The sequence below is a fragment of the Natrix helvetica genome (assembly GCF_964273705.1).
Source record: "Natrix helvetica genome assembly, chromosome: 3".
Taxonomy (NCBI): domain Eukaryota; kingdom Metazoa; phylum Chordata; class Lepidosauria; order Squamata; family Natricidae; genus Natrix; species Natrix helvetica.
The window spans coordinates 125,338,671-125,362,039 of record NC_138549.1 but is presented as its reverse complement, the minus strand read 5'-3'; the positions used below and the strand labels follow the sequence as shown (position 1 = coordinate 125,362,039).

The following is a 23,369-nucleotide window of genomic DNA, read 5'->3' as shown; positions in this document are numbered from 1 at the left end:
ACAAGGGACCATAACTTTCTAGAACATTTTCCCCAATTTAACTTAAGGTACCCAGTCCATAAAATACTTAATATTTGTTAATAATAGTTCAATATAAATTAGTTTTAAAAGATAATATGGTTCTTTTATAAAAACAATATTGAGAATGAACACTTTGGTCAACAGTAACATCTATAATAAATGTATCTAATATGGATAATTGGGATCCATGCCCATGATTTATGCAAGAAAGAATATCATGACATGAGAGCGAGTAGAAAATCCAAGGTTGGATTTGTGTAATATTTCATTTGTATTTAGTTCTACTTTAAATATCTGAAAAGTAGATATTCAGCGATTAGAATTTTCAACATATTTTTATTTAAGAAAAAAGAGAGGGCTAAAGTAACCAAATTGCACTTATTCATTCTCACTTTGTACACAGGAATCAAAATTATTAGCCAAGTATTGAAAGTTCACAACTGGACTTCTTAAGAGAAGGCAGCATTTCCTATTCCTAATCTAGGGCTAATTTAAAAAAATAAGAATATTTATGTGTGTGTGTGTGTGTCTGTGTCTGTGTGTGTGCATGCACAGAAAATATTACTGCATACATTTTTACAATACAACAGCCTCAAAAATGTAGAGAAAAATTAAAGGATATTCTTTCTGCTATACTTAACAAGTAATGTTTTATGAAAATGAAAAGAATACTGTAGTGTAAAGTATATAGGTTCCCAAAGTTTAAAAAAGTTTAAAAGATTACTTGCTAGGACTAGCAAACATCTCTTCTGGTTTCAGCACAAATAATATCTAGGAAAAGTGCATGTGTTAATAGGAAATAAAAAATACTCTTCAATTCATCCTTTTCAGAAAAAAAAAATATTCAAAAGCTTTCCTATAGTGTTGAAGTGGGAAATTACTACAACTGGAGTTTTGACAAATATGTGTTATCTAAAGTTAATACACAATAATTGAATTTTAAAGATTGTTTAAACTCACCAAATGTTAAAAAATAGTTTCAAATACATACAAAAGTTTTATAAACAATATCTAAAGTTAGATGTCTTCCTCTAACATCTCCTCACCTATCCCAATTTTGGCATGATTTATCAAACTTCATGACACAACACAACAGTCATAAACAAAATGAAAATATTTTAATTCCCTATGCTTATCCCAATGTAATGTGATAATTGGAAGGCAAAACCTTGACATAATCTGTTACAAAACTAGCAGATAATACTACATGCTGTCCCTACCATTTTCTAAAGTGATGGTTTGACCACAGAAATAGTCAGAACTAAAGCAGTGTTCTGCAAAATATTATAGTGTAATCTAGATTTGTAGTTAGATTTCTGTTTCTCTGTTTCAGACCTAATTAGATATTTTTGAATAACAAAGAGTTTTACAAGTAGAAATCTAACCAATTCAGGAAATATATTTTGGGCTTCTATATAAAACATACTGAACAAAGAGAAACATATTCTCTAATTTATTTTCCCCCTCCCCAAAGTAATTCAGAAACTTCTGTTTCAAAGATGGAATTTCATTAAATATATTCTACAGCGAAGGACTTGCAAATGTGTATTTTATATACTGAAGATTGATAATTCACCATCTGACAATACTTTCCCCATGGTTAAATGTAAAAAAAAATGACAAGGCAATTATATTAAATCACATTATCTCCCAGCAATCTTCCTTTCTGTTACGCCAATGAATGAGTTACAAATTATTCAGATGCTGATAACTAATGTTCAGCAATATCAACTATATAAATGACATTCTGTTTTAAGAGAAGAAATGAATACCAATGCAGATAAATGGTGTATTTTTATCATAATTAAGATGGCTAGGGCTAAAGCTTCTTTTGTCCCAATAATGCTGTTCTGAAGTATTAGGCTTAGCAATGAAGACAGAATATTTAAAAAAGGAAATATATTTACATCCACAGTAAGGATATACAATATACTGGAGATTAGATTTTTCGTTTTCATAGTATTTAGCATGTAGTATATATTTGAACATTGCAGGCATTTACCAAAAAAGCAACGAAGTATATTCAGATATGTTTGAATATATTGGCATCTCCATTTAAGGTTACAGCTCAATTTTCCACTTGCCCTTCTTCCTAGATGGCTAGTTCAACTATCCTTAATGAGAATCACTCTTGAACATCAAATTTACAGGACAAACCTACACTCCAAAAAAGAATCCAGCATTTATCATCAGTCAGGACTGCTCAAACTTTTTAATCCGAGAGTCAAACATTGTGAAAATATACCTGTAGGATAGGTAACCTTTTATACTTTTCTCTGTTGATTTGAATATGTTTTTTTCCCCAAAACCAATGGACTTGTTCAAAAAATCCCTTGTCATAGATTGTCAGGTGGTTTACTCACCAGGAAGCGGACATCATCGAAGCCATTGAGAAGCAGTTTACTTTCGTACTGCTGTAAGCCGATGAACTCCAGCCACTCCCCAACACTCTGCTCCAGCATCCGTGAACCTGATGAAAGAGGAATCGGCAGACGCTTGAAAAAGGAAAACCCATTAAGGCGGTAGCAGCGGCACTCTGAGGAAGAGAAGTGGCATTGCCACATCATCGTCATTATCATAAAGGAGCCAAACCAGAGTCAGAGCACAATTAGATGGCAGAAAGCTCCTCTTCCGCACACACCAACCATGAACAATAAGCTTCTGTCCTGTTCAACCTAGAGCATTAATTTGACTCTCAGTTATATTTAAAACTCGGAATCCAGGTTGTTTATCATTGTCCCTGTGGTCCAAGCATTACATGCATATTTCCTGCTTGAGGTGTGCTTCTCACCAGGTGTATGCATTCCAAACCTCACAAGAATCTTGGTCAGCTCACTCTTTCATCTGCAGGGGCTGTAAACTTTCCAAAGCAGAGGAAAGCATTCCAAGCCAGAGCTAGTAAGAAGAGCATCCAGCTCACAAATACACTTAGCCCAGCAGACGCAGTCATGCAACTTCAACTTGAGATGCATTACTTCAGATTCATTACCTTGTGCAATAGTAAGGAAAACTGTTAACACTGGAGATGCAAAGCAGTTAGAAAGAAAATACATCTTCATGCAGTTGAAGAAGCAAACAGACACAATAGGAGTTCGGAAAAGCAACATCAGCCAGATTAATGAGCAGCTGTCCAAAGAAGACATGCAAGACGACACACACACACACTCACACTCACATACACACTCACACTGCAGTAGAGGAATAGAGACATACTTTTTTTCCCCCAACAGTCCCGAAACAGGCAAACCATGATAAGGATTCTTCTTTGTTATTTTATTACAAGGAGCAGAGGCATGATTGATAAGCCTAAGCTCAGAAGTCCTACCACTGTCACTCTACTACCTATCCAGATATACGACATTTTGACAGCCTGTACTGATTGAACTGGGCTGGGAATCAGCACCAACGTTCAGGTTAGAACAGAAATGAATACACTGGAGCAAAATGAAAAGATTCATTTCATTTTCCATCTAAAGTCTGCTCCTGACAATTCTTTGTCAACTTTCATTTGCCAGTCCTTTATCTTCTTCTGCAAAAGGCAAGTAGTACTTTCACATTCTTCACACAGATAAACAAGTAGTTCTCAGAACAAAGCCTTTAAAGTCCTGGATTTAAGAGGGGGAAAAACAACAACTGCTGAACATCCCCCACCCGTCCTCTGTAGCAGTTAGGATCAGATACGTTCTTTCAGCCAGTTAATGAGAAATAAGTTCTTCAAAGCCCAACAGACGCAATGCAAAATAGTTCTTCTTTTCTCTCTATAAAAGAAGAAAGTCTAGGAATTTGTTACTTTCCTTTGCTGAACAGGAGATGCTCGGTGTAAGCAGGAAAGTTCAAATTCCACATCTTTGCAGTCCTTAGGTAAATTGCTATGCAAACCACAACTGGAAGCTATGCAAAGTAATTCTTCTTTTGTCTATGCCTAGGAAAGTCTAGGAATTTGTTACTTTCTTTTGTTGAAACTGGAGGCATTTGATGTAACCAGGAAAGTTCAAATCCCACAGCTTTGCAATCCTCAGATAAATTGCTATGCAAACCACGCAGTATTTTCTCAGCCTTCTTAGCATGCCCGCTCTTGAAGACAAATTTGCACAATATTGGTGATGACACTCGGGTTGCAGCCTTTGAACCCTGTGGTTATTTGAAGTTCTGCACATTTAAAACTAGCCCCTGCTCCTTCCTCTCTGTGATGCCTACACAATGCAGTGCTGGTTGTTCTCTGAACAATTGGAAAGGGTTCGAAATCCTGCTGCACTGGCCTGCAGAGAAGATCCTCTGTTAAAGCAATGTTAATGAGCGCCCGGGAGCAGGCCTGCCTTCTTAATGCATACTGCAGCACCAGGGATGCAGTGCTCAGGAAAGGTTTCCGCCTCCCTTCTTTGATAAAGCCTGGCCAAAGGGTGATTGACTCCCCAAATTCAAGCCGCAGCCTCTGCCTTGTTCAGAGAGTCTCTCGCTGTACTGGACAATTTCTTTTCCACTCCATGAGCAGGCAAAAGGACCGCGCTATTTTCCCAGGCAGGCATATGTGTGTCTCTTTCAAGAAGCTGCAGCAGATTGCTTTGTCTAAAGGCGGCTAGCTAGCTCCACACTTGCTGCATCTCTCCTTCTCCCAGTGGCTGTGCCCTTCCCTCTCTCCTCGTGCCCACACCCCTCCCAGCAGAAGCAGTGATCAGATTTCAGAACAGAAGCTGGCAAAGGAGAGGAAAATAAGCCTCCGTAATACCTACTTTAAATGTACAGAAGGGATTCAATGAGCCTGAGCTACACCATTGGGTTTTACAGTGTAAAGCTGACATAATCTGTTAGGATTAATTTATCAGGGGTAAACTGAAGAAAAACCCCAATTCAGAAAGTAGGTACAGTTGAAGGCAGGTAAAAGGGAATTAGACAGAAACATACAAAGCTATCTTTGTCCACTGAACCTTGTGTACTTGTAGGCGAAAACTGCTGTGCCTGAAATTTTTAATAAGACTTTTGCCTCTATTAAGTGTGATGATGTAACACAAGGATAAAAGGTATGCTTTCCAAAACTGTGAGGGTGGGGGGCAGAGCTTGCTTACAGAGAAGAAGCACTGACAGCATCAAATGGTCCTACTCTGATAACAAATTTTATAATCTTCAGAGAAGACTAGCAAAGTATTAGGCACGCTGTCTTGAATATCAGCAAAAGAGACAACTGTATTAGCATTACAAGGAGACTTGTGCAGATGCACAATATTTGCGTAGGGAAGATGTATGTGAAAGGGACAATTTGTTTAGGTAATCTCAACTCATGATGTCCATGCAAAATCAACTATAATGGTTAATTCCTGTGCAAATATATCATGTGGGACTGCAACTGCTTAATCTTCAGGTAGAATGATTTTGACAAGCAAAAGCAGTTATTATTTAAATTCATGGCTGTTAAACCATGATAGGACTAAGACTATTGCAGGGACTCTTTAATACTTTTTTGACATATGCCAAACTATAATGAACAGAATGCATATTAATTTTATTTTTCAGACAGGAAAGTTCATGCAGTCAGGAGGTGGCCACTAGAATGGAAAACACTGCTCTCAAACTTAATTAGATAAATTGGAATTTAAAGTCATAGAATGCAAACCGAAATAAAAACCTGATCTAGAAGGACTTCTAAAATAATTGTTTAAATGCTTTTAAAATGTACTTTACTAGCAGTATCCCATATGAATTCTATGTAGGGTTAGAAGCTTCCAGCAATGAAAGTTGTAAACTCTTTAGAACTATTTGTAACCATACAATGCTGTGATTAACGATGTGATTTAAGCTTCACCAAGTCTTTGGAAAAGGGCTGATGTAGTTCCCACCTTCAAAAAAAAAGGGGGGGGAGGGGAATTGATCCAAGAAACTATAGACCAATCAACCTGACATCAAAACCTGGGAAGATCCTGGAAAAGTTAATCAAGCAACAGATCTACAGATCTGCAAACACCTAGAAATGAGCAAAGCTATTACCAGAAATCAGCATGGCTTTGCCAGACAAATCTTATTGCATTCTTTGACAAAGCGACTAAATTAGTGGACCAGCGAACTGCCATGGACATAGTATACTTGGACTTCAGTAAGGCATTTGATAAAGTAGGCCACCACCTACTATTTGATAAGATAGAAAATGTGGGATAGACAGCATTAATAACTTGTTGACAAATTGCACTCAACATGTAGTCCTTAATGGAACTGCATCTACATGGATGGAAGTATGCCATGAGGTACCCCAAAGTTCTGATTTAGGGTTCAGACTCTTCAAAGGCATTTGACCATATAGACCAGTGGTTCTCAACCTTCCTAACCCTTTAATACAGTTCCTCATGTTGTGGTGACCCCCAACCATAAAATTATTTTTCGTTGCTAATCTATAACTGTACTTTTGCTACTGTTATGAATTGTAATGTAAATATCTGATATGCAGGATGTATTTTTATTGTTATAAATTGAACATAATTAAAACATAGTGATTGATCACAAAAACAATATGTAAAAAAAAGCTTCACCAAGTCTAATTAATACATAAAGAATTCTGGTTAATAGTGTACTCTATCAGGTTTTTATTCAATACTCTGAGCCAACATTCAATGTCTTCACTGGAATACTATCTGAAGTTTTAAATAAATAAAAAAAAACTCCTTTAGTAGCTGGTTAAATGTACCCTGTATCTGTTATCAGGTGCCAGTCTGCGGTCTGGGGGTTGGGGAACCCTGCTGTAAAGCACTATGGAGCAATATGTAAGTGTTATACCAGTACTGCTATTGCTATTGCTTGTGATGGGAGAGATTTCATACTTTAGGAAAACTTAGAACCTATCTATATGGGGAAAGTTTATATTGAAAAGTACACAACCCCACATATCCCAGTGGAAAGCAACAAATGTTCACAACCTGTTCAGCAAAAGGCTTCCATGTATTTTAGTAAAATAAAATCAAGATCAATAATAATATTGGTATTAACATTTGTCTAGAAAGTCCTAATGTGTTTAATTAAAAAAAAAAAACCTGAATGTCTGATTATTGGGGGGAGGTGCCTCCAAGTCAACCTTGGCTCCTGGGGGAATGCCTGGACAAATCTCTGCAATTTTCTTGGCAAGGGTTTGGACATGGTTTGCCATTTCCTGCTTCTTAGAACTGTGATGGAGTAACTGGCCGAAAGTCACTCAGGTGGTTTTGAGCTTAAGGCAGCCTTCCCATTTCTAGCATGGTACTTTAACTATTACGTGAAACTGGCTCTCTATGTCTGATATTAGGCATGACAAACAGCCTTATCACATGTGTTTTCATAAATGACGGCCTATTTCAGCAGAGAAATAAAATACAACCCTGAGAAAGTATAATATGTATGCAGAAGAACGGAATCCCTTGACACTCGAAGTGGTAAAAGATGAAGTAAAGAAGAAGGGGTACCAAAGAGATGAGAAAAGGAGAAATGAAACAGAATTACCTTTGATTAAAAAGATGGAGGAAAAGAGGACCAATCAGATGCAGCACAACATCACAGTTTTGAATGCTAGGTAATTCATACATCACTTTATATACAAATTTTGAAACTTTGGGAACTAGCTCAACAAGCTGGAAGTTGACCCTGAATATCATCGGATTCATTTTACAAATTCAGAAAGACAACAGACTACAATAGAGATCATAGATTCTGGTTTTTCTAAGGGAAACATTACTCATTCAAGTAAAACAGCTGTTTCTCTGAATCCTGGAAATGACGAACAGAAGGGGAGCAACTACACAATTCCTATCTAAAACAATACCTCTAAGAAAAAAATTAGTACAGGTAGTCTTCGACTTATAACAGTTCATTTAGTGACTGTTCAAAGCTACAACAGAACTGAAAAAGTGACTTATGACTGTTTTTCAGGCTTACAACCTTTGCAGCATCCCCATGGTCACACGATCAAAATTAAGATGCTTGGCAACTGATTCATATTTATAACGGTTGCAGTGACCTGGGGTCATGTAATCACCTTTTGTAAGCTTCTGTCAAGCGAAGTCAACGGGGAAGCCAGATTCACTGAACAACTGTGTTACTAATTCAACAACTGCAGCGATTCACTTAACAATTGTGGCAAGAAAGGTCCTAAAATGGGGCAAAACTCACTTAACAAATGTCTCACTTAGCAACAGAAATTTTGGGCTCAATTCTGGTTGTACGTTGAGGACTACATATACTTCATTCTGCCTTATAACAATGCAACCCAGCCACATGCCCATTTCAAGTATCCGTTTTATCATTATTTAATCTTAAGGAGCCATGGCTGTGGAATGAAAGCTAATCTGCTTCCCTCACCATACAATTACAGCAGTCAATTAGGACATCTTGTAACGTGGAACTGGCAGCAAAGCAGATGCCTAATGTCTGCAGAACATTCTGCATGCCTACAACTACGTGCCAATCTTGGAAGGGCAAGTATAGTTTCTGCAAAGCAGTAACATCCACATTTTGGCCACATGAGCCATTATGAGAAAGCAAAACAAACTAGGTGAACATCAAAAGGCTGTTGCTTGTGCAATTGTTCTAGATAACAAAAAGGATGTCATCTGCATAGAAAGACAGACACCTTGGAATAACTGGTCAATTGCATTTAGAGATGGCTGTCAGATATAAAACATACGCCACGATGTAAAAAAGATGTGGAGACTCTAGAAAGAGTGCAGAGAAGAGCAACAAAGATGATTAGGGGACTGGAGACTAAAACATATGAAGAACGGTTGCAGGAACTGGATATGTTTAGCTTAAGAGAAAGAAGGACTAGGGGAGACATGATAGCAGTGTTCCAATATGTCAGTGGTTGCCACAAAAAAGAGGGAGTCAAACTATTCTCCAAAGCACCTGAGGGTAGAACAAGAAGCAATGGGTGGAAACTAATCAAGGAGAGAAGCAACTTAGAACTGAGTGGAAATTTCCTGACAGTTAGAACAATTAATCAGTGGAACAGCTTGCCTCCAGAAGTTGTGAATGCCCCAACACTGGAAGTCTTTAAGAAGATGTTGGATAGCCATTTGTCTGAAACGGTATAGGGTTTCCTGCCTAGGCAGGGGGTTGGACTAGAAGACCTCCAAGGTCCCTTCCAACTCTACTATTGTATTGTATTGTATTGTATATCTGATATAAAACAAATGGATCCCATAAGAGTGTACTGAGGGAAAGGATGTTAAGCGACTTCATGTGAATGTATAGTATGGGACATATATTTAACCTGGCTGGATTTCTATAGTGAAGCAAACTTTGAAGGCTGCCTGGAAGCTGCAGTTAACTTAAAGTGCAGCAGATTGCCTACTAGTGATTGGCACTCACAACTGTTACTTCATTATAATGATCAGGTGAGCCCTCCACTGATACCAATAGTATGCATGCAATTACTACCAAAGATACAAAAAGGACAACCTGCTCCAACCAAAGCCGATTTGTTCAAGGCAAATGTCCCAGGAAAAACTATTGGAGATACCCCATTTTTGTGATGTGAAGGTTGCCGAGACCAGAACACACACTACTTTTTAGTAAATGATACCAATGATGTGGAACGCCCTCCACTTAGGAGTGAAATTGGCCTGATTGGTAATAGACTTCCAGAAACTAAGTTTTCCGAGAGCTTTAGGGAGTCACATTGATAAATAACAATAAAATAAATAATAAAACACACACAGAACATTAAGTAAATAGTTAAAACTGCATTAATAGTTTTGGTACTAATGTACTTTTCATAATTATGTAAGGCACAGGAGTAGTGAAGGCAAAACTGATATTCAGTAAAAATAAACAAAATCATATTTACACCACATTTTTAGTTTCCAACTACAGGTATTTTCAGATGGAGAACTCCTAGAACTATCAATTAAAAGGCACCGTGGAACTATTCCAATTCCTGAAAATTCAACTGGTAAGAAAAAAGATTTAGTTGAAAGACATCAGGGAATTGCAATTCACTTGGAATCAAGGGCAAAAGAGGACTAGAAGCTCTCTTATTCATTGACAAAGAAGTCCTTTATGCTGATGATAAGATTAAAAATGACTGCTGCAGCTTTAAAATATCTGTAAACATGAAGCATTTTCCCAAGGTCAGTAGTATTTAAAAAAATAAATTAGATTGTTAATAAACTGCCTCATTCTGCCACAGGCCAAACGGAGCTAGGAAATGACCTAAAGTAGCCATAATACATCATTGTTTGCAAAACCTTGAGAGTAATCAATTTATCCAGCAGAGCAAATTCTACTATTGAAATTGGCAACATCATATTATGTAGCATTATGTATTAGCTCAATTCACAACAGAGGTTATTATTCAAATATGCCCACTACTGTCTCCCAAATGGATGTCTGAAGTGAAGCTGAAATTATGTATCTGCTTCCAAATGTAGACTATGTAGCTACTCTTCTGGTACTTCTTCAGTCAAATAAGATGGATCTGATTACAATGAAAGTGCTGGAATGCTAAATTCCAGCAATGAAAAACCTGTCAGAAAAGAGCCAGTGCTGTCTAAAGAGGCTTGTGCAACAATTTATCTTGATGTTATGCACCCTGCGTACATCTTCAGGCACCAGTCTGCCATATGGATAAGCAGCAATTGATATAATCTCTCTGGGGCTTGTGAATATATCTAATCCAAAGAATCTGGATTCTTAAACCAGAAGATTCTCTATTTGGAAGGGTCCACTAGATGCACTGTTTCACAAACTGGATCCATAGGTAGCACAAAGGAGGAATACATTATTATCACTCATGACCACCATTTGTTTTCACGTTAAAACAACAAAAACTTGGATCCAGCTGCTTTGTTAAAATTTTAAAATAGTTTTATTGAAATCAGACAATCAATTTCAATAGAATTATATTACAAATTGCAATTATGAACCTGCTCTTTTCACTGGTTCAAATGCAGTCAAGGCAAAGATGGTGGCCATATTGCGCAAGAACCCTAATCTTATCTTCAAAATAGATCTAATCAGGATCTGCTTCAGGGCTGGCATACACAAACTTGGGTTTGTGCTGGATGATAAATTAAGCCAGGGAGCTACAGGGAGAATGGAGCACAGTAGATACATTCAGTGCAATTTGACAAAGATAATTACTAAGATAACAGTGAAAACATAGTTAAAACTTTCATTGCTATGTGGACATCCAGACATTTGCAGCTCTGGAATCTGTAATATTCATGTTCCCCCACTAGTGCTGTTCTCCTCCAAGAGAATGCCTGAGCTATTGCTGCTATCATTCAATACCAGAGTGACTCATATGCTTAAGAATAGGTCTGCTTTCTTGAATATACAGTAGTTGCTAGCCCTTAACTGATATTTCATGTCTTGTTTGGACTGAGAGAACTAATTATTTTGTCTAAGATAATGAAGAAAATCTGACAAGTCAGATACCACTCAAATTATTTCCTTACTGGGTTATGACACCTAAATTTGCAAATAAATGGACTTTAATTATTCTGCCCCCCTCCCCCATGAGGAAAGAGACCCTAAAGGTGGAGTATATGAAAATCATCACAACTTTCAAAAGAAATTCTTGGAAAATTTATTCTTTAAATTATCCTAGGAATATTAATTATTGTAAGAAATATATGTAGATCTGTATGTTCATATACACTAAGCAAAATGGGAAAATACCTAGGTTATTGATCTAGAAATAGGACTTAAAAGATGCTCTACTATAAAAAGCCAAGTAGAATAACGTGATGAGCAATTTTTATGGTAACATAATAAAATCTTGTAAGGACAGGGGGGAAATGTACAGGTAGTTCTTGACTCACAACTATTTGCTTAGCAACTATTCAAAGTTACAACCACACTCCAAAAATGACAACCACCGCAGCATCACCATGGTAACCGCATCAAAATTCAGATGCTTGGGACACATTATGTATTTACAATGGTTGCAGCATCGCATGGTCGCATGTGATTTGCAACCTTCCCAGCTGGCTTTCGACAAGCAAAATCATTAGGGGAAGCCAGATTCACTTAATAACTGCGTAATTCAATTAACAACTGCAGTAATTCACTTAACAAATTTGGGGGGGGGGGAATCATAAAATCAATCACCTAACAACCACCTTGCTTAGCTATTGAAATCATTTTGAAAAATTGCTGAAATCTCATGAGATAATTAAATCTTATGAGATAGTTAAATCTTATAACATTTTGACACTTTTGTCCTTCTAGCATTTTGCTGTTCTCACTAAAATCTTAGTTGACTTATTTGCAAAAACTTTCAGCGAAGTTGTAGTAGTCTACACATTAAAAAAAGGAGACTGTCAGTTACTGGTCTAGTAGTTTCTAGCAAGTAGTAGCAATTCCATGAACTCATTAAAAGAAACAAAAAAGAGAAACAAGCATAACTGTAGAAACTGTATCAAGAACAAATACTACCAGTTACACAAGCAAGTTCCTCATTCAAGCCCACATCATCTTCAATGTTCAAAATGTTATATAAAGTTAAACTATTTGGTATTTCTGAAGCATAAAGTAATAAGTATTCAAGGTAATTTATGTTCCAGTCAGATGTTTATGGAGAACAGAAAAGAGTTGTGATTATTTCAGAGACCAGTACATTAATGTAGATAAGGGCTAAAAATTGTGTGGAGGAGAAATTGAAACATGCCTATAATCAACAGTATGATCTCTAGCACCATCCAATATATTGAGCCAAATAGAGGTAAAGAACCAGAGCACATGGGTTTTCTGTGCTGGTGGGAATTCAGCTGCTCTTCTGATTAAGCACTCTCTGAAAGAACTGAGAAGAATGTCAGAGACAAAACTGGAAAATACAGTTGATCTATTTTTTTTCCCTATGTGTTGATTACACTTTTGAAGGAGCGGGGGCTGCAACCAGCCCTTCATTCATTTTCCAAATTGTATTTTCTCTCTAATCATCAACGAGGCTATTTTTGCTTATGCATGCTGACAGTTGAAGCTGAATCGACTTACGATATGAAAAGCTGTGACTTTCATTGCAAATATTAATATCTTCCAGAAGAGTCCAGATGAAAGCACCAAACAGTTGATGATGGAATCAAAACTGGAACCATATATTTGAGAAATTCAGATCAGTCCAGTAAATCCAACAGTTCAGAGTCATATTAGACCCTGCTAACTACATAAGATACTTAATGTAATCTGAAAGGAATGTGAAGTACTCTGGGTTACCGAGGTGGGGCAATATATAATACACTAGCTGAATACATGTGCTCTACTACAAAATTATGTGATCGGGCTTGATAAATCGACACTCACAGCTTGAAAATTAATAAGTAGTTACCATCGACCTCTCCTCTCCCCTTCTCTCCCTCAGCCTTGCCCCACAGAAACCTCCCCTATCCTCTCCCCTTCTCTCCCTCAGCCTTGCCCCACAGAAACCTCCCCTATCCTCTCCCCTTCTCTCCCTCAGCCTTGCCCCACGGAAATCTCCCTTATCCTATCCCCTTCTTTCCCTCAGCCTGACCCCACAGAAAACTCCCCTATCCTATCCCCTTCTCTCCCTCAGCCTTGCCCCAAAGAAGCCCTACCTATCTTATCACCTTGTCTCCCTCAGGCTCCTCTCCAAACTCCCAGCCAGCAGGCCAGACGAGTCAGGTGCTGGCCATGTCCATATCCAAGTTTTCAGGCTCGGAGGGTGAGCAGAACGTCTAACTCCTTAGCATCAAAGCGTGTTAATAATAATATACAAAATACTAATGTTCTAATGGTCATTTCGAAAAATCCTTTGTTACCAAGCACCTAGAAGCCAAGAGGAACATACGTGCCAAATTTCAAGTTAGTAGGATTTACAGTTCTGGAGATTTCATGATTCCTGTGTAAGTGTTTTGCTCTGTATTACTTGGAGTCCTCAAATTCCAGCAAATGCCTCAAATTACAAAAAAGCTATTTCTCCACTGATAAGTACTGCATGAAAAAAAAGCTATTTTTCTTGGAATGCTATGTATGATTGCTCAGCTGTATCAGAGAAACAGAATGTGAGTTGAATTATATATGTTCCTCACATTATCTATTCATAAAAGAATCTGAAATACCATTTGTAGTAGAGTAGCTGCAAAAGTGAGATACTTAAATACATTTATGAACAAGTTGAAAAGTTGTATGTAGGCAATAGCCTCCCAAAAATTCCAGGGATAGTAATTATTGAACTTCAGTCGAAGACCATAGTATATACTGAGGATTTGAGCACATTTTTTAATATCAGTCTGGGTGCAGGATGTAAAATAAAGTGTCATGTTATTACATGATATATTGGTGACATATATATGGTAACATATACTGTAACAAACAAGTTTAACAGTTTCATGCAAACCTTTCAGTCAACATTGTGTTATGATGAGAATGCAAATACCTTCAGTTAGCTATGCATTATACATAATAATGTGATTCTTCTGGAAATGTGATTCTTATAGCAGACAAACCTCCTAGAGTAGATTCGTTTCTCAAAAGAAAGAAATGCCTATAAAAAAATACCACTGTATGCACTGTATAGAACAATAAAAAGTTCTAACTGAAAGCTATACCTCAAGATTCACATTGCAGGGTGGCTGTTAAGTCCTATGAAAATGTGAAAAACATTCTGAATTGGGCCAGAGCTAATCCAGCATTTTGTTCTTCAGAGGTCCTAACTAGTTGGCTCTGAGAAAATACCAAGCAGGAAACCACAACAATATTTCTCACCAACTGTACTCCCCAACTCCTGGTATTCAGAGGCATACCAAATAAATTTTCTAGCAATTCCATAATTTATACTATTTTTAATAAACTAAATTTACCAGGATGCTGATCTGTAGTTTTTCAGTTGTGTAATGGAACTCTTAAAACATTATATGGATTGTTCTATTACAACATACCAGAAAAGCTAGAAGGAAAGGAAGGAAGATGGCCAGAGGCAAGTGGATGGACTCAATGGGTGCACTGTTGGAAGACCAGAAGGGCCAAATTGGGGATAGATCTCTCTGGAGAACATCAATCTATGTAGTTGTTAAGAATCAACATGACTTGATCAGTAAATGGAAGTCATATAATAATGTATTGGCTGTTCTATTAAGATCTAGGTCACTGAATAATTTCTAGATTCTAGAAATCAAGATGAAACATTGAATCTATTTCTGCACTCAATACTACATACTTAACTGCTATAAGCTAAACAATTCTGGTTATTTTTAAAGTATTAAAAAGTTTTTTTTAAAAAATCTCTTATGGACCAACCTTTTTCATTTTAAACAAACTAGAACTGGAATCCCTAAATATTTTGTGGGGTTTTTTTCTTTTTGTTTTTTTTTATTCCTGACATAAAAACATACAATTTAAATCTGCATCCTTATCTATTTTTTTTTGTTTTGGATATGAAGATAATATGTGCATTTGGGGGCTCAACAGAGTAAGTCCTCTTGAGAAGGAACACTTTTGCATTTACATTTTTTAAGAGAACCAGAATAATTTATAATTCCTATATGACTACAGTACCTACAGTACAGCATTACATGGACTGTACAGAACTCCATTTTGGGACAAAAGTTATATAAATATATATTCAATTGAAGCAGAGATAGTGATTATCTTCCTCTATTTTTTGGGAGGGAGGGCATTTCATGCATTGCAATCGCTCTTCCACTTGGGACTGGACTTTTTTTAATGGGCAGTGCCAAAATTCTGCATATGTTATTATGTGAAAGTGAATTTTTCAGAGTATTTTTTATACTGATTATACAAACACATATTAGTGAAAATGTTACTGTTGTGTTCTTTGTGTAGATTATTAAATGATACTAATATTTTGATCCTTATGATCTTTATACTTATTCACATAAATAACATCTTCTAAATTTAAAATTATTCAACATCAATTAACTTTTTTTAACATGAAAATTTCTAATTTAACTGGTTGCAACATCATGCGCACAAAGCTACCTACAGCTATAGAAATAGGGTGTTTCAAGATAGAGAGAGAGTTCTATAACCAGAGGGAGAATTCCTGTGACAAAACAGCTTAACATTACAGTTTCAATTTCAGCATAAAGATGAGTTGTGAATCAATATGAATTTGATAACAGAATAGTTGGCATTATCTTGCATATTGTATTGAATGCCATAGCTATTGTTATATGCCAGATGGACATAAGTTGTCAATGTACTTTAATGTGTTCCTCGCTTTCAGGAAATGAAGAGATATTCTCTAAAGCTGAATCTGAATCTCCAAGATGGGGAAACTCAGATTGTGATGGAGCTGTATGTTGCACTGACATGCTTGCCTAATAGAAAGACAGAAGATATCATGTGGTCATCTAAATCAACAGAAAGTGCTAGATTCATGTAAGCAGTTGTGATATACATTGGTGCTATTGATGTGGAGAATGTAATTGTGAAGTCCTAGAAGGGTTCATAAACTTGGATAGATTTCAGGGGGTCTGTGAACTTAGATGGGCATAATTATAATTTGATTTTCATGAACTGCAATCTTAAATTTAGTTTGTCTTGTTAATGATTTAAATGGATGAATAAAGTACACATTAAAGGTAACGGTTACCCTTGCACATATGTGCTAGTCGTTCCCGACTCTAGGGGGTGGTGCTCATCTCCGTTTCAAAGCCGAAGAGCCAACGCTCTCTGAAGAAGTCTCCATGGTCATGTGGCCACCATGACTAAACACCAAAGGCGCATAGAACACTGTTACCTTCCCACCAAAGGTGGCTCCTATTTTTCGACTTGCTTTTTTTTTTAACATGGTTTCGAATTGCTAGGTTGGCAGAAGCTGGGACAAGTAATGGGAGCACACTCTATTACACGGTGCTAGGGATTCGAACCGCCGAACTTTCTGATCGACAAGCTCAGTGTCTTAGCCAGTGAGCCACCACGTCCCTTATGTTCCTACATTACACATCTGCTATTAATATTTGATTGTATTTGACTATTATTAGTTTCCTTGTTAATGCAACCTATAGATATACATTTTATTTTTTGCATTGAAATACATTTTTCTGAGAAGGAGTTTATAGGTTTTACCAAACCCTCAAAGAGACACAAAAACACAAAAAGGATAGGAACAAAGTCACAGATATTGAAAAGTTTTAAATCAATCCTTTTAGGTGGTTCTCTCAACACCACTGGTTTCATGTGCAAGGCCAGTTAAAAAGATGAAACTCAGGACTTCATGTCCTGCTTGTGGGGCTTCCATAGTTGGCTACTGCAAGAACATAACATTAGATTGAATTGGCCTTTCATACAATCCACTATGATTCCTTTAATGTTTTTTATTTAACTTTCATCAAAATCCCTTTTCAATCGAGGTTAGATAAATGTGAGCCCAACTCTCTTCCTATGATAAGTGGGATTACATCTGATACACATAAGGTGATATTCTGTAATAGATCTAACTGAATAAAAGCCATCACTGCAATAATTTTTGTCCTTATTTCTCTCTCTTTAGTCTCCATTTTCCTAGCCATATTTGTAAGTTACAGATGAAGTCGCTTTCTTCCATAAGCAGAATTTTCTCTTCTCTGATCTGCAACCGCCACCCCATCCACCTTGAAAGTCTGCCCTCTACCCCCCTCCCTCTTTTTTTTTTTTTTGGAAGCAAATGTCAGCTCCTTAGAGCCTTATTTAGCCTTGTTTTTCCCTTTTGGGAAAAGGGAGATACAAACAAAGGCAGTTCTCAACTGCTACAGCTGAAAGTCCATTTAAAATCACTGATCCAAAATTATCTAAAAAGGAAAGTAAGGGATGAGTAAAGCCAGCTGTCCCAGAGAAGACTGCAAACAGATGTCTTTAAGCAGCTTTTTCTTCTGGCAGCCTTCTGGGAGAAGACTTCAGGAACATGTAGCCTTTCTAAATATTAAAACTAGTGCTGGGGTAGCAATCTGGGCTTTTGGATACATTTTTGTGTATCCTCATTTGTGCATACATTTTAATTTCTGTTGTGCAAAGTGTTTAGCACAAAATACAATATCTGATTGCAGTAATGTAGTTCATTAAATTAAATTAAGACTTGTGGTATTTATCCAATCTGGAAACACAGAACAGTTATTTGAAATATTTTATCTGGATCCTTGGCAATAGGAAAACACCAAACATAGAAACATGGTTTGCAAAACTAATATCCCCCAAATTTATTGCATTGGCCTTTGTTGTTGTTTTTTCCTTTTGAATGCAAACATAAATAACAGTGACTAGTCCGAGACAAAACTCACTCACATCAGTCTACAATTCAATATAGTACCTGACATTCTTTGCTGCTCCTGTGAAAAGTCAATGCCTTCGCCAATGGAACTCATAATTTTCTCGATCTGAAAAATATATTGAACATTAGTAAAAAAAAAATGTAACCGGAGTAGAGAAAATTTTAATTGCAAAAGAAAAGTTATTTGTTCAAGAGAAACTGTTTTATGTCATCTTCAAAAATAATGTATGTATGATCAGTATTAGAAAAAAAAGTTTACAGAAGGTCTTTCGAAACTACTTAATTCCCATTTATGATTTTGTTAAAAACATGAGTGGAATAATCATTTTGAATGTTCAAAATATATAATCCTTCTTCTACTTACAAAGAACACACTATTACAGCTAAGGAGAGATTTCAAGGCACAGATCCCAATACCAAGTTGCTTCAACTAAAAGCTTGAAAAAGCATTAACATAAATTGTAACAAATGTACAAAAAGCAGCAGAGTTGTTGGGAGTTGAGCAGCAAAGAAATGCAATAATAAGTGAAAGTAAAATTTAAAAATGAGCATACTGGGGAATATTTCAATAATCAAGAAGAGAAAGACCATTCGAGTCAGACTGAATAAACTGCGGGATCATCTAGAAGTTTCCAACCATTAAGTACTCAAAAAAAAAGAGGAAACAGTAGTTAGAATAGTTTTTAATAACACTATTAAAAATCAGGAAAGTACTTTCACAGGTAGTCTTGAAAGCCAAGGACCTCCCACGGAATCTAATGTATACCAATAAAAGAATTGTACCACATCAATTGCATGCTCAGAAATTTTCAAATATTCTCTGTTTGGTTAAAATACAATATTGTACCCCCCATTGTAAGGATGGTATAAAGTGCAAATTAGGGGAAACAAATAAAAATAATACACGATTGCAATATATAATTGTTTAATTTGTCAAGTTAAGATGCACTTTAATAACAGTAGAAACAAGATATTTGTTTCTTTGATGCAAAAAGTTATATGGAAAAGGAAAACTAAATTTGGAAATACACATTCCAGATAAGGCTTGAGATTAAATTGGAATTATTTCTAATAATCACAGGTCTACGGACCTCAAACCTTTTTTTCTTTCTAACCTGCCCCTTTCATCTCAAAATTTAGCTTCTAAGCATTTTGGGACAGAGCCACAATGTCTTTTACTTATCTCTCTTTCTCTCTCTCTCAACTTGATTCTACAAAGCAACAATACTAAGCACAAAATCAGAATTAAGTGGATCTCGCAGAGGTTTAGAAAAAAGCTTCAGATTCCTACCACATGAAATTCTGCAAGCATCTAATGTCACGGGACCCTCATAACTAGTGAAGAAAACACACCAACACAAAGAAAGCACAAATTAATTGCACAACTAAGCAACCGTAGCACCAGACTGGTTCCCAGGAGAACAAAGCTTTGCGAGTTTCTTACATTGTAGAAAGATTGAACTTCGGAGTCATCAGGCACTTGCTCCTGAAACTGCTGGGAAAGAGCAAAACATGTTTTCCAAAGAATTCAGTCAAATGAAATATAATTCTATTTAAGAGAAAAAAATAAAACAAGGGGCAAGAAGAGTTTTCCATAATTTCACATTTTAAAAAAGAGTTTTATTTGCTTCATTCCAAGCACTTTCCTGACCTTAAACCCTCATTCTTCTGGCTCAGACATAATTTGAATGTCACAGTTGGCTGACTTCACACTCATCTATCCAACAGCATAGTTTACACATTACACCAAACCAAACCACACCATATTATATTTTAACATGATGCAATTACATTTATCCACATTGCCATGGTTTGCCTTACAAAGTATAGTATACAACTATGGCAGTACAGTAATAGAAATAGATTGCAAAAGATAAAGACATTTCTTTCTCAGCTGATGATGATTGATGGTAACAAATGTAATCTGAGTTCTAGTTTCTACTAAATAGAATTAAACGGAATTGAAGACTTAATTTGTGGAGTGAGAAACTTTGATGACAGCTTATCAGGAGGTCTTTTGTGAACTCTATATGGTGTTTATACAGATGTAAATAAATCTACATACATGGACTTTCTCATGAATCTACAATTTATCCTCATTCTCTTATTCTGCACAAATATATTTGCTGGCCTACATATATACTGTATTCTGTCAAATTTTATATTTTCAACTTAAAAGTACAATGATACGTGTACTTTCTGATAGCTGATATTGCGATTTGGATCCAAAATTTGTGAACTGATTTATTAATCAAACTAGAATTTCTTTCTTTTGTCTCTTTATTGAAGCTTCCAGTCTATCTGAAATACTGATTTTGTACAGCCTTCCCAAATCTCATGCATTCCAAAAATGTTTGGCTTTAATTGCCCAGTCAGCCTTACTAAAATAGTGTCAAGATTACAAATTGAGGTGGACCGGATAGAAAATATAAAACTTAACTTGTGCAAATTGAAATGCTTTTTTTTTTTTTAGTCATGCCAAATACATTTGGAAGCAAGACAAATGTCTATGGAGATTCAAGGTCATCCAGGTCGTGGTTGTCCCAAAAGTGCTTTTTCAAAAGGTAACTGGGCTTCTTTTGTTTTCTTCCCTTGAAGTTTAGCTTCTCATCCAAGATCCTCATCTTCATCTTTGGAACTTTCAACCAAGAAGGTTCTACATCCATTTGTACTCTTCAAATGACTCCGAGGGCACAGATAAGTTTCCAAGTGGCCTCAATAACTCTCAGAGAGAGTGCTAATGACCAGATGACTGCAAGGAATATTAATCCTTCCATTCTCCACCATTCAATCAAAACTGAAGAAGCTTCTTGGATAAGAAGCAAAACATCTTCAAGGGAAAAAACAAAGAAACCCAAGTTGCCATTTGAGAAAGCAGCTTTGGGACAAGCAAGCATTTTTCTCATTATATTATATTAATTACATGTTAATAGTTCAAATGAGAGTTATTAAAATTTTAACCTTCCATTAAAGACATATTTTATTTCATTTTTAAATTACATAAAAATATTATAATGTTGTAAAGCACTTGGAAATGACAAGGCAGTAAAGCTAAGTTTAAATAAATACTCTCAGTTTAAGTAGCACAATAATAGTAGTAGCTGAAAGAAGCAAAACGAGATTATTGTAACTGAAAAACCTTGTGAAACCTCAAAATCTTGTGGAACCCCATTTCTTTAGTCAGTAGCCAACTTGAGACATTTTTTTAAATACTTAATTCATTCGGATGACTCTGACATTCATCATTCTTAAGGGCATTTCAAGGAGGCAGGCGAAGAAAGGCATAGATTTACAAACACTATGAAGCTCAGGTAAGCTTAAGGCCTTTTTATGCAGAGACGATTTTAGCTGATTTTAAAGGTCCAAGCAAATAGTTCATTTTGGTAAAAGTAACAGCTCTGATCTTCTGTCTGTTTGATAAATCCTATTATGCATCCTGAACATGCAAGCTCTGCAGCATTTAAAGCTAAAAAAAATCCATTGATTTACAACAGCTGTGCTCTTCCTTTTGTTGAAATATGGCCACTTGCCAAAAGGCTTCATTCAATGCCACCACTCGCCCATCCACAGAAAAAAAAAGAAAGAAAGAAAATGAAGAAGTTTGACACTCTCTTTGCTGGAAAATAATCTGCCGTATTAGTTAATATATTTTGGTTTTTTTTTTTCTATTTTACTTCCTTCATTAAATAGTTACCATTCCTTCTTAATTTGTTTCAGAGGTGTTTTTGGACTAGAACATACACTGATGAACTTCTATGAAGTAAAAAGTATAGGATTTCCTCTTTCAGCAGGTTAATTTAATTTTGATGTAATAATTGGAAAAGCAAAAAAGCAACATTCCTCCTGTTTGTTGTTTCAACCAAAACTCAAATGGACCCTCTTCCGGTCAATGAGCTCCATTAACACCTAAGGTTAAAAGGTAATCCCCTTAACACCCAAGCTATATACTTCAAAGAAAACTCCTTCCTTGTAGGTACATATATAGCATTTTAAAAATTTGCAACAGGTCTGAGATGTGACACAGAACCCATGGTCCCTGATCACTAGCAATCCAATTAACAATATATGATATTTATCCAGCTATCATTTTCAATCTATTATCATGCCATAAGAACAAGGAACAGAACTCTGTGCCAACTATGATTCACACTCTCTCTCGGTATATGTGTGTGTCCATGCTTGTGTATATATATGTGTGTGAGAGAGAAAACTGTCAAGATGTAAACAATACATAGTATCAATCTGTGGACAGGATACTTCCCAATCAATACCAACTGGCATTGGCCTTGAATGAAGGAGGCATACCAATACAACACTGTACTGCCCACTCTCAATTCTCTGAGCCAATCCAGAAGAATATCATGGTCAATGCTATCAAAAACAATTGAGAGGTACAGTAGGGCAAGGATAGATGCACTTACCCCAATCCTGCTCAAACACTAGAATATAATTTGAGGGCAAATTCCATTCCTTACTAGCACTGATGATGTTATCTAGTTTGGGTAATGAAATATCTGCAAGAAAACTACCAAGTTCAGAGAGCACCAATGACCCCTCACTCTTTTGGCCAATTTAATTTAGTAGTTCTCATATCTATGGGCCTTGTTTAAGCATTACTGGAAAAGTTACAAAAATTGTATTACATATGTGCATAAGGAATATATAAGAAATATGTTCTGTATAGATCAGTGGTGGGATTCAAAATGTTTTACTACCGGTTCTGTGGGCATGGCTTGGTGGGCATGGCATGGTTTGGTGGGCATGGCTTGGTGGGCGTGGTAGGAGGAGGATCCTGTAAAATCTCATTCCCACCCCACTCCAGGGGAAGGTTACTGCAGAATCCCCATTCTGTGCAGTAAGTATTCAAAATCAGGGAAATGGTTTCTAGGAAAATCAGAATTACATATTTTAGGAAAGTCAGAATTATTCATCTGAGGAGTAAGACAAAAATATTTAAAGACCCATACTTTATCTCTATATTTACTAAAAAAAAACACCCCAGTATTCAATGTAATTTAATACAGGACATAAAAGGAACAGTTTTCTTAAAAGAGATGTTTTCCCTATTCTACCATAAGATGGCAATGTTTATTAGCCGACTTTGAATTTATTATAGTAAAGCCATTGTCAGTTGATCTATACAAGAAAAACATTGAATATATTTTGTCTT

The 23,369-nt window shown here is 36.3% G+C and overlaps 1 protein-coding gene across 10 annotated transcripts in view; it reads right to left on the bottom strand.

Annotated features, from left to right (window-relative positions):
• ANKS1A (ankyrin repeat and sterile alpha motif domain containing 1A) overlaps positions 1–23,369 on the bottom strand; it is a 139,632-nt gene that overhangs the window by 27,394 nt on the left and 88,869 nt on the right. For 6 of the 10 annotated variants that reach the window (XM_081948532.1, XM_081948536.1, XM_081948539.1 and 3 more), the window contains 3 exons: positions 19,644–19,694; positions 18,239–18,305; positions 2,385–2,491 (listed from right to left, as the gene is read on the bottom strand). In XM_081948532.1, coding sequence (XP_081804658.1) covers positions 2,385–2,491; positions 18,239–18,305; positions 19,644–19,694 — 225 coding nt within the window. The remainder of the gene's footprint in view (positions 1–2,384; positions 2,492–18,238; positions 18,306–19,643; positions 19,695–23,369) is intronic. The other 4 variants (XM_081948537.1, XM_081948541.1, XM_081948533.1 and 1 more) reach the window with 2 other exon arrangements.